The sequence below is a fragment of the Mustela nivalis genome, assembly GCF_964662115.1.
Source record: "Mustela nivalis genome assembly, chromosome: 7".
Taxonomy (NCBI): domain Eukaryota; kingdom Metazoa; phylum Chordata; class Mammalia; order Carnivora; family Mustelidae; genus Mustela; species Mustela nivalis.
In genome coordinates this window covers 32,917,786-32,932,529 of record NC_139026.1, presented here as the reverse complement: position 1 = coordinate 32,932,529, position 14,744 = coordinate 32,917,786, and the positions used below count along the sequence as shown (strand labels likewise).

The window sequence follows — 14,744 nt, the reverse complement described above, 5'->3', positions numbered from 1 at the left end:
AATGCTTAAAACCAACAGATGAAACACACAAATGATTCTATTTTATAAAGTAAAATGCGTGGTATCAATAAACTGTTTATAAATATAGTACATATGGGAGGTAATATTTTTTTTGTGTCATTTCTATCATTTACATTGGACAGTTAAATTTATAATTCAACACTGTGGTTCCACTTTACCAGTCATGTAACTAATTTCCAATGATGTCTCCATGCTTCAGTTTCCTCTTCTTTATAGTGAGGTGGTAGTATCTTATCTATTTCACAAGGTAGAGGTACGATCACAAGGTTGAGGATGTCAAATGTTTATATCCCTTAGTAACAAAAAAGGAAACATGAATATAATAGGTAATCAATTAATTTTTGTTACATTAATGTTTGTATTAGTTTGCTACCACATAGCAAAATACCATAGATTGTGTGACTTAAATAACAGAGATTTATTTTCTCACAGTTTTGGAGAGTACAAGTTCAAGATGGAGTTAGCAAGTTTGGTTCTTTGAAGGTCTGTCTTCATGGTTTGCAGAGGGCCACCTTCTCACTGTGCCCTCACACAATCATCCTTCCATCTCTGTTTTCTATGTTTTAATCTCCTCTTCTTATAAGGACACTAGTTATATTGGATTAGAGCCTACCCATATGACCTTATTTTACTTTAATTATCTCTTTTATGGTTCTATCGCCAAATACATCACATTATGAGGTATTGAGAGTTAGGACTTTAGCATATCAATTCTGACGAAATGAAATTCAGCCCACAGCAATGTGGTATAATGCATAATGCTAAAAATGCATAAAAGCTAAAAATCAGCATAATGTGGTATAATATATATGCATACCTACTGAACCAAAGTTTTAGGGAAATAAAAGTCTGGAAATAATAATATTTTTGGCATAAATTTTCAAAACTTTCATTTTATCTACATATATCTATAAAATAATAAAAATTAAAAATAAAGTAAAAATTAAAAAGTGCTATTATAAACACTAACTAAATATATAAATCAATATTGAATCTAAATGTAGATAATGCTTTGGAATGTTTCCGGGCATTCTATAGAATATGATCTCCAAAACGTATGATATAATGTAATAACAATTTAAATGACTAACAAATAAGATACAATAATTATGAAGGTTAAAACTTAATTTAGAAGCAGGTTAAAATATGTAAAAAATGAAATCTCTTTTCATAATATATATATATATAAATTGAGATTTTCATATGTGGTCAATTCCATCCATGTAATTCCTTTAAAAATATGGAAAAGGAAGTGAAGAATGAAAGTGAAATTAAAACAACCTTAAGTGGGTACGAGAAGAATAAATGAAACAAGATGGGATTGGGAGGGAGACAAACTATATGTGACTCTTAATCTCACAAAACAAACTGAGGGTTCCTGGGGGGAGGGGGTTTGGGAGAAGGGGGTGGGATTATGGACATTGGGGAGGGTATGTGCTTTGGTGAGTGCTGTGAAGTATGTAAACCTGGTGATTCACAGACCTGTACCCCTGGGGATAAAAATATATGTTTATAAAAAATAAAAAATTATATTTAAAAAAAATAAAAGAAATTATGTTCTCGAAAAAAAAAAAAACAAAAAAAAACAACATTTTATAATCTGGATTATTTTGTATTATTTAATTGTGAGCAAAGAAAGTAGGAGTAAAGCAATCAGCATTTGGGAACTTTTATTTTACTAAGTACTCCAATTAATACAAGCACAATTTCTTTTATGTTGGTATAAATCAATTTAGTATAATCATAAGATGATATCCTTAGAACTAGAAACAAATGAAAACATGGAAATTGGTATATATCTTTGCCTATACTTGAGTATATTTATTTTATATATTTAATAAAACTATTATTTCCATTTTATAGATTACAAATTTCTCCCAAACTTTTCGGTGGGCATTTCTTTCATATTCTTCTTCTACATTTATATAATAATATAATCTCTGTTTTTCTCACTCTGCAGCAATCACTTCTTGCCTGAGTTAGACCCAGATGTGCTTAATGGTGGAAGAGTCCAGCTTGTGGTAAGAAATATGCTTAAAGTTACAGAAAAATGTTGTACACGCTCGTCCTCAGTAACTGACACTTTAAAATATGTCCATAATTAGTGTAAATTACAAAAATATCACAACTCGGGGCTCCTGGGTGGCTCAGTGGGTTAAGCCTCTGCCTTTGGCTCAGGTCCTGGTCTCAGGGTCCTGGGATCAAGCCCCACATCAGGCTCTCTGCTCAGCAGGGAGCCTGCTTCCTCTCTCTCTCTGCGTGCCTCTCTGCCTACTTGTGATCTTTGTCTGTCAAATAAATAAATAAAATCTTAAAAAAATATTTCACAACTCAATCTTTTTGGGATAATCTCAAAATACTATATATTAAAATAATAACCTGTAATAATAACATGTTCTTTTGATTTTTAATATAACTTTAAAATCTATTACTTTAAAATACTGATTCTATATGGTAGATTTAAAAATATTAACTTGCTACCATATTTAAAATAATGTGACTCTGAATAGGAATTGCATAATGAATTATTTTACTTGAATATTTTAAAAGAGTAGGATACTGAGAGAAATAGATTCTCACAACTTAGAAAATCAAAGCAGATAAAAATTAACAAGTAATTATAAACCCAACCACTCTAAGTAATAAAGTGTAAATTACTGAAGCTTTAGGAACAACCAAGTACTAAACGTGGTGACCAGAGTGTAAAACTCTAGACAATATAACTGTATGTGCATTGTTAAAGTCAATTGTACTGTAGGCTATTAGAAGGAAGACTATGTTAACAGAAGAAGAATGGCCAGTGTGGAGTCTAGAGAAATGGAGCCCACAAAACAAGAAATTTTCAGTGTGTTTCCAGAAATTTCCAGAGAAGAGGGTACCCTAACCAATGATAGAAGTGTACGGCCTCCTTAGCAGATGAAAATGGATGCCTCAGGTGACCCTAACTGTATGATACCTTCCCTTTATATCAATCAATTAATACTTCTTGCTCAGATTCTACATTCACCAAAAAACTGATTTTAATTTATCTTGCCAAGTAGAATTTAGCATAAAAAGATAATACACTTTCTAATATATCTAGTATGATGGTATCCAGAGCAGTTATATTCATAATTCTCATGAACAATTCAGTCAAGGAATTTTCTGGAAAAAAAGAGCAAAATTAGGGCAATAGCTAAAATTAATGTATCTTCCTGAAAAGGGAGCAAAACTAGTGCAATAGCTAAAATTAATGTGTTTATGAAAATATTTATAGAACTTATGCACAAGTTTGAAATAATCATTAAACAAATATTTCCTTGCATTTATTTAATACAGGCTCCTCTGGCAGAGTGGCATGTAGATTGCCCTAGGAAAATTGATATTTCAAGCAGTGAATGCCATGCATATTACTAACAATTGCACACAGAGGTTGAGTTGCCACTTTGGAGCAAGAATGGGGAATATAAAAGTCCCAAGGAATGCCAGGATAAAGAAAGTGATATTAATGATTATACTTCTAAAAATGAATGCAAACAGACTGGGTAGATTTCTAACTGAAGTGGTTCTATGAGAGGGGTGCCTGGGTGGCTCAGTTGGTTAAGTTTATTTTATATATTTAATAAAACTATTATTTCCATTTTATAGATTACAAATTTCTCGTGATCTCAGCTCAGGCCTTGATCTCAGGTGATGAGTTCAAGCCCCACAATGGGCTCTATGCTGGCCATGGAGCCTACTTAAAAAAAAAAAAAAAAAAAAAAAAGATAGTTCTATGAGATTAATGCTTTGACATTAATCTCCTTCTTCTGTATTCCATTGTATTATACTATATCCAAATATATGACAATGACATAGCAATGATAAATGCTTTTTTGATATTGAAGAGATACAGGTGAATACAAAAACAAAGTAAATGATAGTAGAACAGAAATAAGTTTTTTGTTTGTTTCTGTTTTCATGTAAATGGAGATAGGAGAAGGGATTAAAGACTTATGTCAAAAGGATATTGGACTAATTGAATGCCCAAAATAGATATCTTGCAGAGTCGTGGGAATGTGTTGGGAAACTGGAGGCAGATAATTGCACATTTGGGACCAGGCCATAACTAAAAGTAAAATTAAAGAAAAAAAATCTGCAACTGCTGCCACTTTTCCTCCAAGACATAAGGAAAACACCCATAATAAAAGGACAGAAATCATGAAACAAAAATGATCACATTTTAATTAAAACAATTATGAATATTTTAATAAGGCTACTAAAAATTTTATCTAGGGCACCTGGGTGCCTCAGTTGGTTAAGCTACTGCCTTCAGCTCAGGTCGATCACGGACTTCCAGGTTCGAGTCCACATCGGGCTCCCAGCTCTTTGGGGAGTCTGTTTCTCCCTCTGACCTTCTCCTCTCTCGTGCTCTCTCTCACTCATTCTCTTTCAAATAAATAAATAAAATCTTTAAAAAAATTCTATCTATATAAAATATTACCAATGAAATAAACTATGGACTGGACATCATAAAAGAGAGACATAGTGAATTGAAACATTATCTACAAAGGAATAATAATTATATTGACAGCTGACATTATAGCAGAAACTATGCATACCAAAAAAGAGTGGAGTCACTACTTAATAACAGAGATAGATATAAATATTATCCAGAATACTCTCCACTAACCTTCAAGAGTAAGAATAAGATATAATAAAATGTTCAAATTCTGGGTTTTAAAGAAGCTAGTAAATAACATCTCTGCCTAAGATCAAAGTATTTTGTGTGGCAGATTGGAATAAGAAAAATGAAAATAAGATATCATTTTACTTATATCCAAATACATTATCAGAAGACATGCCATAGAGCCATACAGTTGTATTGCTGATTAACTTTATCCCTCAAAACTCCAGGATTTTTCTGTAGAAGACAATCTTAGTTCAGGTTCTCCAGGAAACATATTCTGAGATTCTTGTACTTGAGTGCAGAACATTTGTTAGAGAAGGCATTCAGAAACAACTCCTTTGAGGGGTGAAAGAAGCGTAATTGAACAGAGGGAAAAGGTAAAATTCAATAGAGTTGCAGAAGAGGAAGTGAGCTCCAGTGGTGTGAAGGCCCTTCTAAACTGTCCCAGCTTGAGGCAAGAAGATCGGGCTCCTAATCTCCTGCATCTCCTCAGGAGAGGGTATGGTTTGGGCAAGACAGCCATCTTTAGCTAAGGACAATTTTCAGAGAGATATTCAGTTAAGAGCCATACTTTTCAGCAGCTGGGAGAATCTGACTCAGTTGTTTAAAGTGATCTGAGTGGCATATGATAATATCCACTATATTCATTAAGTTTATTGTTCATAGATACAACTTAGCATATAAAATGTGTCAACTATCTCCAAATAAATCTATAAAGTAAAATCAATTTGAACTAAAATTATAGCTTCTTTTTTAGGAAACTGAAAAATCTCATTCTAAAATGTGTATTGTTGAATAAGAACACAATATTATACAAGTCCTTTGAAAAAGAAGAGCCGACTTGCATCATAAGATACAAAGACAGTATAAAACTAAACTTTGTGGTACAGATAAATAGACCAATGGATATGATTAGTTAGTTTGGAAATAGACCTGTGACTATATTGGAATAAGGTATATAACAAAGGTGGGAAAGGTCAAATTGGTAAATAGAATTCAGTATAAACTCGTGTTGAAAAGCAGGACTGTATATAACCCATACACACTATAATAATCGAATGGAATTTACAAGATTTGAAGACTCAAGTGTGAAACGTAAAGTTATAAAATTGATCAAATAAAATAATTGAGAATATATTTGCAAATTCACAATAAAGAAATACTCTCTTAAAAGATATGTTATATTGCAAAAACTTTTTGATTGACTCGACTGTTTTAAATTAGATATTACTTCCTATGAAGAATTACAGACATGAACAAATTATTTTCAGTGCCTAAAGCTAAAAATGGCTTAATATCAGGATATAAAAACAACTTCTGCAAATAAATAATATAAAGTCAGGTAACCTAATGAAAAATAAATATAAATACAATAGAAAAAATATGCATAGACAGTTTACAAGGACTATGATTAATGCATAAAAGAATGTAAAGAGATGCTCAGTTATATGACCAGAGAATTAAAAATTAAAACTAAGAAGTTGCATGACTATCCTCGTCAGAACAGAAAAAATTAGAAAAGTGGGTAATGCAAAGTGCTATCAACAATGTGGAAACACTGATATATGGCCAAAGTAAAAGCTGGTACAGTCATTCTGGAAAGAAATGTGTCATAATTAATTAAAATAGGTCTTTGTACACTCTATTATGTATTAGCAACAAACTTTAATTAAAAATATTCTATTCACTTCAATGTAAAAAAATTAAAATATTTAAGGATTATGTTAACATTAAGTTGTGCAAGGCTCTTATAATGATAACTATCAAATGTTGCTTTAAAAAAATCAAAGAGGGGTTCCCAGGTGGTTCAGTCCTTAAGCATCTGTCTCTGGCTCATGTCATGATTCCAGGGTTCTGGGATCTAGCCCCTCATCTGAGCTCCCTGCTCAGCGGGAAGCCTGCTTTTCCCTCTCCCACTCTCTCTGCTTGTGTTCTCTCTCTCCCTGTGTGTCTCTCTGTCAAACAAATAAATAAAATCTTTACAAAATTAAAATTAGAAAAATAAATAAATCAAAGAGATATATATCTTACTCATGAGTATAAAGACTCAAATTGTAAGATGCCAATTCTCAATGATCTGTAAATTCAATAGACCCTTAGAAAGCATTTTAGCAGAAATGGACAAATTTTATTTTATTTTATTTTAAAGATTTTATTTATTTATTTGACAGGCAGAGATCACAAGTAGGCAAAGAGGCAGGCAGAGAGAGAGAGAGGGGGAAGCAGGCTCTCCGCTGAGCAGGGAGCCTGATGTGGGGCTCGATCCCAGGATCCTTATCATGACCTGAGCCGAAGGCAGAGGCTTTAACCTACTGAGCCACCCAGGCACCGCATGAAATGGACAAATTTTAAAATGCGTATGGAAATGCAGAAGATCTAGAATAGTCAATATAATCTTGAAAAAAATGACTCACACTACCTGATCTCAAGACTTACTATAAAGCCCCAGTCAGTAACCAAAACTATTCGTTATGTGCAGAAAGACAGAAAAATGAATTAATGGAACATAATAGAGAGTACAGAAAATACCACACTTATAAGGTTAGTTGATTTTCCTTAAAGGTACTAAAACAATTAAAAGAGGAAAAGAATAATTTTTTTTTTTCTCAACAAACAGTGCTGGGCAACTGTATACATGGAAAAAAGTGAATCTTGATTCCTACCTTGCATCCTAAAAATGAATTTGAGATGAATTATGGGCCTAAATGTAACTGCTAAAATTCTAAAATTTCTCCAAGAAAATAAGATATTTTCAAAAACCTGGGGAAGGCAAAGATTTTTTTAAATAGAACGCAAAAAGCATAAATCAAAAAAGATAAATTGTACTTCAGATTTAAAGTATTTATACTTAGTCATAATTCAGAAAATGAAAAGAAATGAAAGTCAAATCACATCCTGGGAGAAAAATTTGTATTTTCTTTCTCTCCTCTCTTTTTTTCTCTCTCTCCTTCCCTCCCTCTCTCTGCCCTCCACAGCCCTCTGCATATGAACATCTCCCCCACATATACACATCTAATAAAGGTCTTGTATCCAGAATATGTAGAAAAAATTCCCACAAATCAACAATGTAAAGACAAATACTTCAAGTTATTTAAAAATGGCGAAGCTTTGAGAGACTTCACAAAGGAATATAATTGAATGGTTAATAAGCACACTAATTTAAAACAAAATGAAACCCTACTACACAACACTAGAACTGTTAAAAGTTAAAAGCCAGAAAGCACAAATGTGGGCAAAGATATGGAATAACTAGAATTCTCATGCATTACTGGTGTAGTGAAAAATGATAAAACCATTTAGGAAAATAGGCACTTTATAAAGTTATAGATACTTCTATGACCCATTAATTCTATTCCTAGATGTTTACTGAAAGGAAATGAAACCACATGTCTTCATAAAAACCTATATGAAAATTACATAGAAGTTCTATTGATAAAAACAAAAAAATGCAAACAACATAAATGTTTATCAACAGCAGAATGGATAAACTGTGCTATATTCTTACAATGGCATACTTACTCAGAAATGGAAAGAAATGAACTCCTGCTACATACAGCAACATAAGTGAATACCAAAAACAGTAGAGTGAGTGAAAATACTGTATGATTGTATTTATGTTAAGTTCAAGAGCAGAAAAAACTAACTTCTCTGTGGTAAAAGAAATCAGAACAGTTGTTGCTTCTGAGGATAAATTACTGGAAAGATGAACAAAGGAATCATCTGCTAGTTATATTGGGCAGGGGTCACTAGAGAAACAGAATCAGCAGGATAGCTATAACTGTATTTATCTATATCTAATATATAAAATCTTTATACAAAATCTCTCTGTATATGAAAACAGAACTTATAATAGCCAGTGTAACCTTGAAAAACAACAAAGAAGAGTCATATTACCTGATTTCAAGACGTTCAGACTTGGCCTGAAACTTACACCATTGGCCCTTTGGTCTATCTATCTGTAGAATCGAAAGAAAGAGGAGAGAGAGAGAGAGGGAAAGAGAGGGAGATGTATATACATATGTATAAAGAGATTTTATAGATTTATGTATTATAAGAAATTATGTATTATTTATTATACACCCTGGTGGTGTAGCTCCAGTCTGACTCTGAAGGCCTGAGAACCAGGAGACCAATGGTATAGGCTCTAGTCTAAGTCTAAATGCCTGATAATCAAGACAGCTGATAGCTTAAGATCCAGTCCAGCTCTGAAAGCCTGAGAACCAGAAGTGCTGATTGTGTTAGGTTCCAGTCTCAAAACAGGAGAAGACCTATGTTCAGGCTTCATCTGTCAAGCAGAAATGGTGAATTCTCCCTTCCTCCATCTTTTTGTTCTAGTTAGGATCTCAATGGGTTAGATGATGCCTGAGAAGGCAATCTGGTATACTTAGTTTGCCGATTCACATGTTAATTTCATCAGAAACACCCTAGAAAACACACCCAGAAATAATGTTTAACCAAATATCTCCATATCCTGTGACCCAATCAAGTCAACACAGAAAATTAATTATCACAGTAGCCATCTGCAAAAAATAACTAAATTGGATAGTGAAATTAGAAAATGAACAAAATGAACAAAGAGACTATCCATATAGAAATAAGCATATGAGAAGATGTTAAATATTATGAATCACTAGGAGAATTGTTAATGCCACTATATAATATCACTATACACCTATTAGAGTGATTAAAATAAAATACCGTACCAAGTGCTGACAAATATGTGGGGCAGCTGGATTTCTCATACATTTGCTGAGAATGGTACAGCCACTTGAAAAAAACCAGTCAATTTCTTATAAAGTTAAATATACACTTATATGACTCAACAATTCGGCTCCGAGCCATTTTTCTTAGAGAAATAAACTTATGTTCACTCACAAACCTGCACACAAATGTTCACAGTAGTTTTATTGATTTTCAAATCTTGAGTCTTGCAGTTAAAGCCTCTTTAGCTAGCAGGAGGGTCCCTGTGTTGTTACCTTGTTTTTCATTGTTTTGTAACTGATCTCACCAAAACTGTAGTATCACTTTGTTATATCCCCCTTATTCTTGACTGGCTCTTATTAAGTCTTAGTATTGATGGAGCTATTGTAATAGAAATAATAGATATGTGCTTTTGTACACTAATTGAAATAAAGTTCAGAAAGAAAGTATAATATTTTTCATACCAATCACAAGTATAAAGTGGAAGCCAACTGTTTTTTTATTTCATTTTTAAAAGTTTTCTACTGAGGTCTTTTGACAATACAATTGTATCACTTAGCCGGGTACATCAAAAAGTGACTGATAAACAAACAAACAAACAAACAAACAAGTGACTGGCATAAAATGGTTTCTATTCTGAATTCAGCAATAGCCAACTTGCTTACTTAACAATGAATGAGAAGTCCATGCTTGTGACAGTGAGAAGAATTTGGGAAGGGGAACGAAATGAGAAGGGCAAAGATCTGAATTTGAAAAAGAATGGTTTTTAGATTCTGTTTTCATGGGATTTTGTAGCCCATCATATGGGGATAGCTTTTAAAGTACAGTGATGGTTTTATGGCTTTATTTTGCCCTACTTAAATTTTTCTCACATCAAACATTAGGACAGTGTTTTCTCACAGGATTTCAAGCATCCTGTGGTTTGGGTTAAATCCCAGTTATTTTGAGGCTGCTTTGCTTTCCATCATGACATTTTCCCTTACTTCAGGGTTGAATCCTGATAAATTAGTACTTAATGATATTAAACATTATGTAAAATAATATTTTATAAGCAAGAAGTGATTCTTCAACTGTAAAGTTCAGTCCCAGGTAGTAATAAAAGTTCAGATAGTAATTTTAGACGTGATCAATTATTTAATCCTATGTTCTTAAAATAATATATCTTGAAATTTTTTTATATTTATAATCACCTTTAAATTAGACTTAATGTATAATACTTTATATTAAAATGGTTTTAATGAGAAGGTAAAGATCTTTTGTGACTTTGTAGTATATAAACATGAGATGAAAGGCCCTTTGAGGAATATTGTTGAGAAGACTAATACTTGTCACTGGTAAAATACAAATTTTGCAGAAAATAATCTAATATGACATTTCTAACATTCAATTAAGAGTTAAATAATATTCATGGTAAATAAATGATGTTAAGCTGTTTAAAGTTTCATCAGTTGCCTTTAAGATTGATTTTCATCAAAATTGCTGTACTAAAAGTTTTTCTTTTGTTGTACACACTCAAATCGCAAACCTCAATTTTAAAATCGGCTCTTATTTGCAAAAAATGCTTTGACATAGTGCATTTGTTCTGCCTGGGCAGCAGTAAAGGATTGTGGTATCATTTTGAAGAAGGTTGTTTGACAGAGCCTGTTTGTTTATTTGGGGTAATGTGAGCTGCATTCAGAAAATGCCATATTTTGTTTCATGATTGTATACATTCTCTCCCATTGCTCCCAGGCAAGACTTGTAAGCAGAGAAGACACGGATTTAGACCTTTTTTCCATGACCAGTGGAAGTGCTTTGTCTGTGAAGAGAGAGAAAAAAAATCAGGCACACAGACACTCAGCGGGATCTTCAAGTAAGTTGTGGTTTCCTTCAGAATTAATTTAGAAATCACAAATGAATTGATGGAACATAATGCCAACAAGCATTCTTTTATAGATAAGGGGTAGGATGCCAGCAACCAGAACTGCCTCAAAGTGTGTGTTTGAATTTTTTTTCCTTTAAATGTCTTCTTTTGATATAAACCAAATTAAATTATCTATAAAACTAACAGCATCAATTTTTTAAAATTATATTCTGTAACTCAGTGTTCTACTCCCCTACCAGCCATGAATTATATTGAATCATATGATCATTTAATTCTAAAGGAACTTTTTGGCTAATTGTAAGTTGGATTGGCCTTATATATCAAACTAGTATATTTTGGCCTTTTTTCATCGATTTAATTGTAGGTAACCTAAACTTTTAAAGGAAACTTTTACAATAGCAGATTTTAGATAATAATACTACACTGTCAAAACCCTGCTTTAAATACTATTTCTGCTAAGTAGATGGCAGTTTATATTTATTAATGATGACTTTTTACACTTGTAAACTTGTCACACACAACATATCCTTAATATGATTTCAATAAGAATTGCATTGCGGTTATTAACTCTGAAAAAAAAATAAACATTTGAAAATACTTGTATCTTGTGGTAATAGAGTCTAATTTTTTCAAACTCTTCATATACCCTAGAGATTTTGAAATATCTGCTAAAATGTTTTGGTATATTAGTAGAAAAGATTTTTATTTGCTATCATATTTTTTTAACTTTCCCCAAAGTATAGTGAACCTCAAAAATCCACATATTAACTTACACTTTGCTCTAGGTATTAAGGTTTTTTTGAAAAAAATGTTATTACTCACTTTTTTTTTTTTTTTTTGAGATTGTATTTATTTATTTGACAGAGAGAGAGAGACAGAGCAGGGGCAGGTAAATGAAAACTTAAAAAAATGATTGTCTTTCACTTTTTATCCAGACATGTGGCATTATTAAAGTCTAGTCATGGGGTGCCTGGGTGGCTCAGTGGGTTAAAGCCTCTGCCTTCGGCTCAGGTCATGGTTCCAGGGTCCTGGGATCGAGCCCCGCATTGGGCTCTCTGCTCCGCCTGGAACCTGCTTCCTTCCCTCTCTCTCTGCTTCTCTGACTACTTGTGATCTCTCTCTCTATCAAATAAATAAATAAAATAAAATAAAAAGTCTAGTCATTTAAATCCATTAATATATACCAGGTGATTTTGATAAATTTTAATTTAGTCTTGAAATAATGATTTTAATATATCTAATTTAAAAATATTTCCAAGCTTCAAAGTTCTTAGAATGCTTGAATTTTCTTTACTTGGTTACAGAATTTGATCACAAAAGTTTGCCCTAGTCAATATGGTTAAGAGAAACATTTTATGTTTTAGGTTAATTCACTAATTATTGATCTAATATAAAATTTTTACATTATTATATAATTTGTTGATTATATCAACTTTTAAAATATATATTATATTCAGAAGTGGTCAAGCTCTGTTACACATAATAATGAATAATGTTATTTCCATTTTAAGAATTGTATATTATGAACTCATATCACTTTGGAGCACTGTATAAAACAAAGGAATTGCCTTGTCACATTACAGAATATCAAAGCTTCTATATATAATGTATCATATGACTATTAAAACATCAACAGCTCAGGGGCACCTGGGTGGCTCAGTGGGTTAAGCCTCTGCCTTTGGCTCAGGTCATGATGTCAGGGTCCTGGGATAGAGCCCCACATTGGGCTCTCTGCTCAGCAGGGAGCCTGCTTCCTCTTCTCTCTCTGCCTGCCTCTCTGCCTTCTTGTGCTGTCTGTCAAATAAATAAATAAACTCTTTAAAAAAAAAATCAATAGCTCAATAAATCAGCAACCATGCTAAAATGTACAAGCTTTATCTCTCACTTACGTGATATCAAATTACAGATTTTAGAGAATACAAGATTATATGGAATTAATATTTTAAATAGTCTTATTTTCTTTTTAAATTTTAATTCCAGTATAATTACCACAGAGTTTTATATTAGTTTCAGACATACAATATAGTGATTCAACAACACATTCTCTAAGGAACTCTAATATGGTTATCTTCACTGATTCCAACTGGTTGTCACTAAATGACATTATAACAAACACTACTAATCATTAAATCTGCTCACTAAGTGACATTTTAAGATAAACCATTTTAGAAAAATAGAGTCTTTATTCAATAAAAGAATGATTATGAATAAAATACCACTTACTGTATTATTATAGTTACTAGTTTACTACAACATCTATATAAATATAATGGTAAAGTGTGGGCCCTGACATCAGTTTGCTTGGACTTGTACCATGACAATTTCCTCATCCTTAAAACAGGAATGCTAAGTCAAGTACTGTACCTACCTTGAAGAGTTGTTGTTGGGATAAAATGTTGAGCATTTAAAACAATATCTGGCACAAAACAAGTACTTAATAGTCTTTATAATTGCCACTTACACACACAGGCATAAAGAAGTTAAGATATTAAAGTCACTACTATCTAGGTACATGGCCTACCTAGCTCACCTTATAAAAAACCTACTCTTAATAGTTACTTAACTAAAAAACTTTGGGTAGCCTATTATCCACAGAAAACTTCAACCATCAATGTCCTTGGTTCCTAGGCCTCCATGGCCCTGGGCCAACCCTGTACAGCTTTGGTATTTTGAAAGCTCTTTTTCCTCCAGCTTTTTCTTTCTCTTAAAAAACTTGTCACCTTATTAAAACTAAAGTATTTCTTTTAGCTTTCCAAGCCAAATCTAGAGAGTAGTTTATGGGCTGCAGCTATAAAACTCTTTTGACCTTTGAACTTTTCTAGATATTTCTCTTTCTCTATTGTTATAATATTTGTATCAGGTATTCTATAGAATCAGATAAAGTCAGGTTTAAACTCTCAGTTCCTTTATCACACATAAGTTGTGTGACCTTAACTCTAAGAACAAGCTAACTTGGGAAAAAGGATAATAATGTCTATCTCATTGAGTTTGGGTGAGGAAGAAATGAGTAAAAATATAGATAAAGAAAAAATATATATAGATAAAGTATGTGATATATTGCCTAGAATATAATAAGTACTTGTTTATATTATTTTTATTGTATGTTTTATGTTGCTGTTGCATAATTTTAAACAACTGTAAAGTAGAATGGTCTGTCTTCTCTGTGTGTCAGATAACACCAGAACAGCATACTTTCAGCATCATGCCAAGTCATCTCAAGCAAAATTGTCTTAGAGAATTTCCACAGTTCTCTTCCTTTTCTTTTAGGTCTTTCTGCTTTCTTATAAAAGGCCAAGACAGTCTTCTGCTATATGGCCTTCTAATCTAAAAGTTAGAAGAGGTCACATTCTTATTTTTAAAATGCATTTACAAAATGAGTATGCAAATAAGTTCCTCATTTAGACAATATTTAGACAAAATATTTGATTTCCTTAAATGACTTTGGTTTTCTCAACTAATTTTTCCATTTTATACTTAAAGGATGCATAATAATAATAATAATAATTTTAC

At 32.3% G+C, this 14,744-nt stretch overlaps 1 protein-coding gene across 6 annotated transcripts in view; it reads left to right on the top strand.

Annotated features, from left to right (window-relative positions):
• LRRIQ1 (leucine rich repeats and IQ motif containing 1) overlaps positions 1-14,744 on the top strand; it is a 225,009-nt gene that overhangs the window by 183,328 nt on the left and 26,937 nt on the right. For 4 of the 6 annotated variants that reach the window (XM_082738968.1, XM_082738972.1, XM_082738971.1 and 1 more), the window contains 2 exons: positions 1,982-2,042; positions 11,102-11,222. In XM_082738968.1, coding sequence (XP_082595094.1) covers positions 1,982-2,042; positions 11,102-11,222 — 182 coding nt within the window. Of the gene's footprint in view, positions 1-453; positions 505-1,981; positions 2,043-11,101; positions 11,334-14,744 lie in introns of those variants that run through there. The other 2 variants (XM_082738967.1, XM_082738969.1) reach the window with 2 other exon arrangements.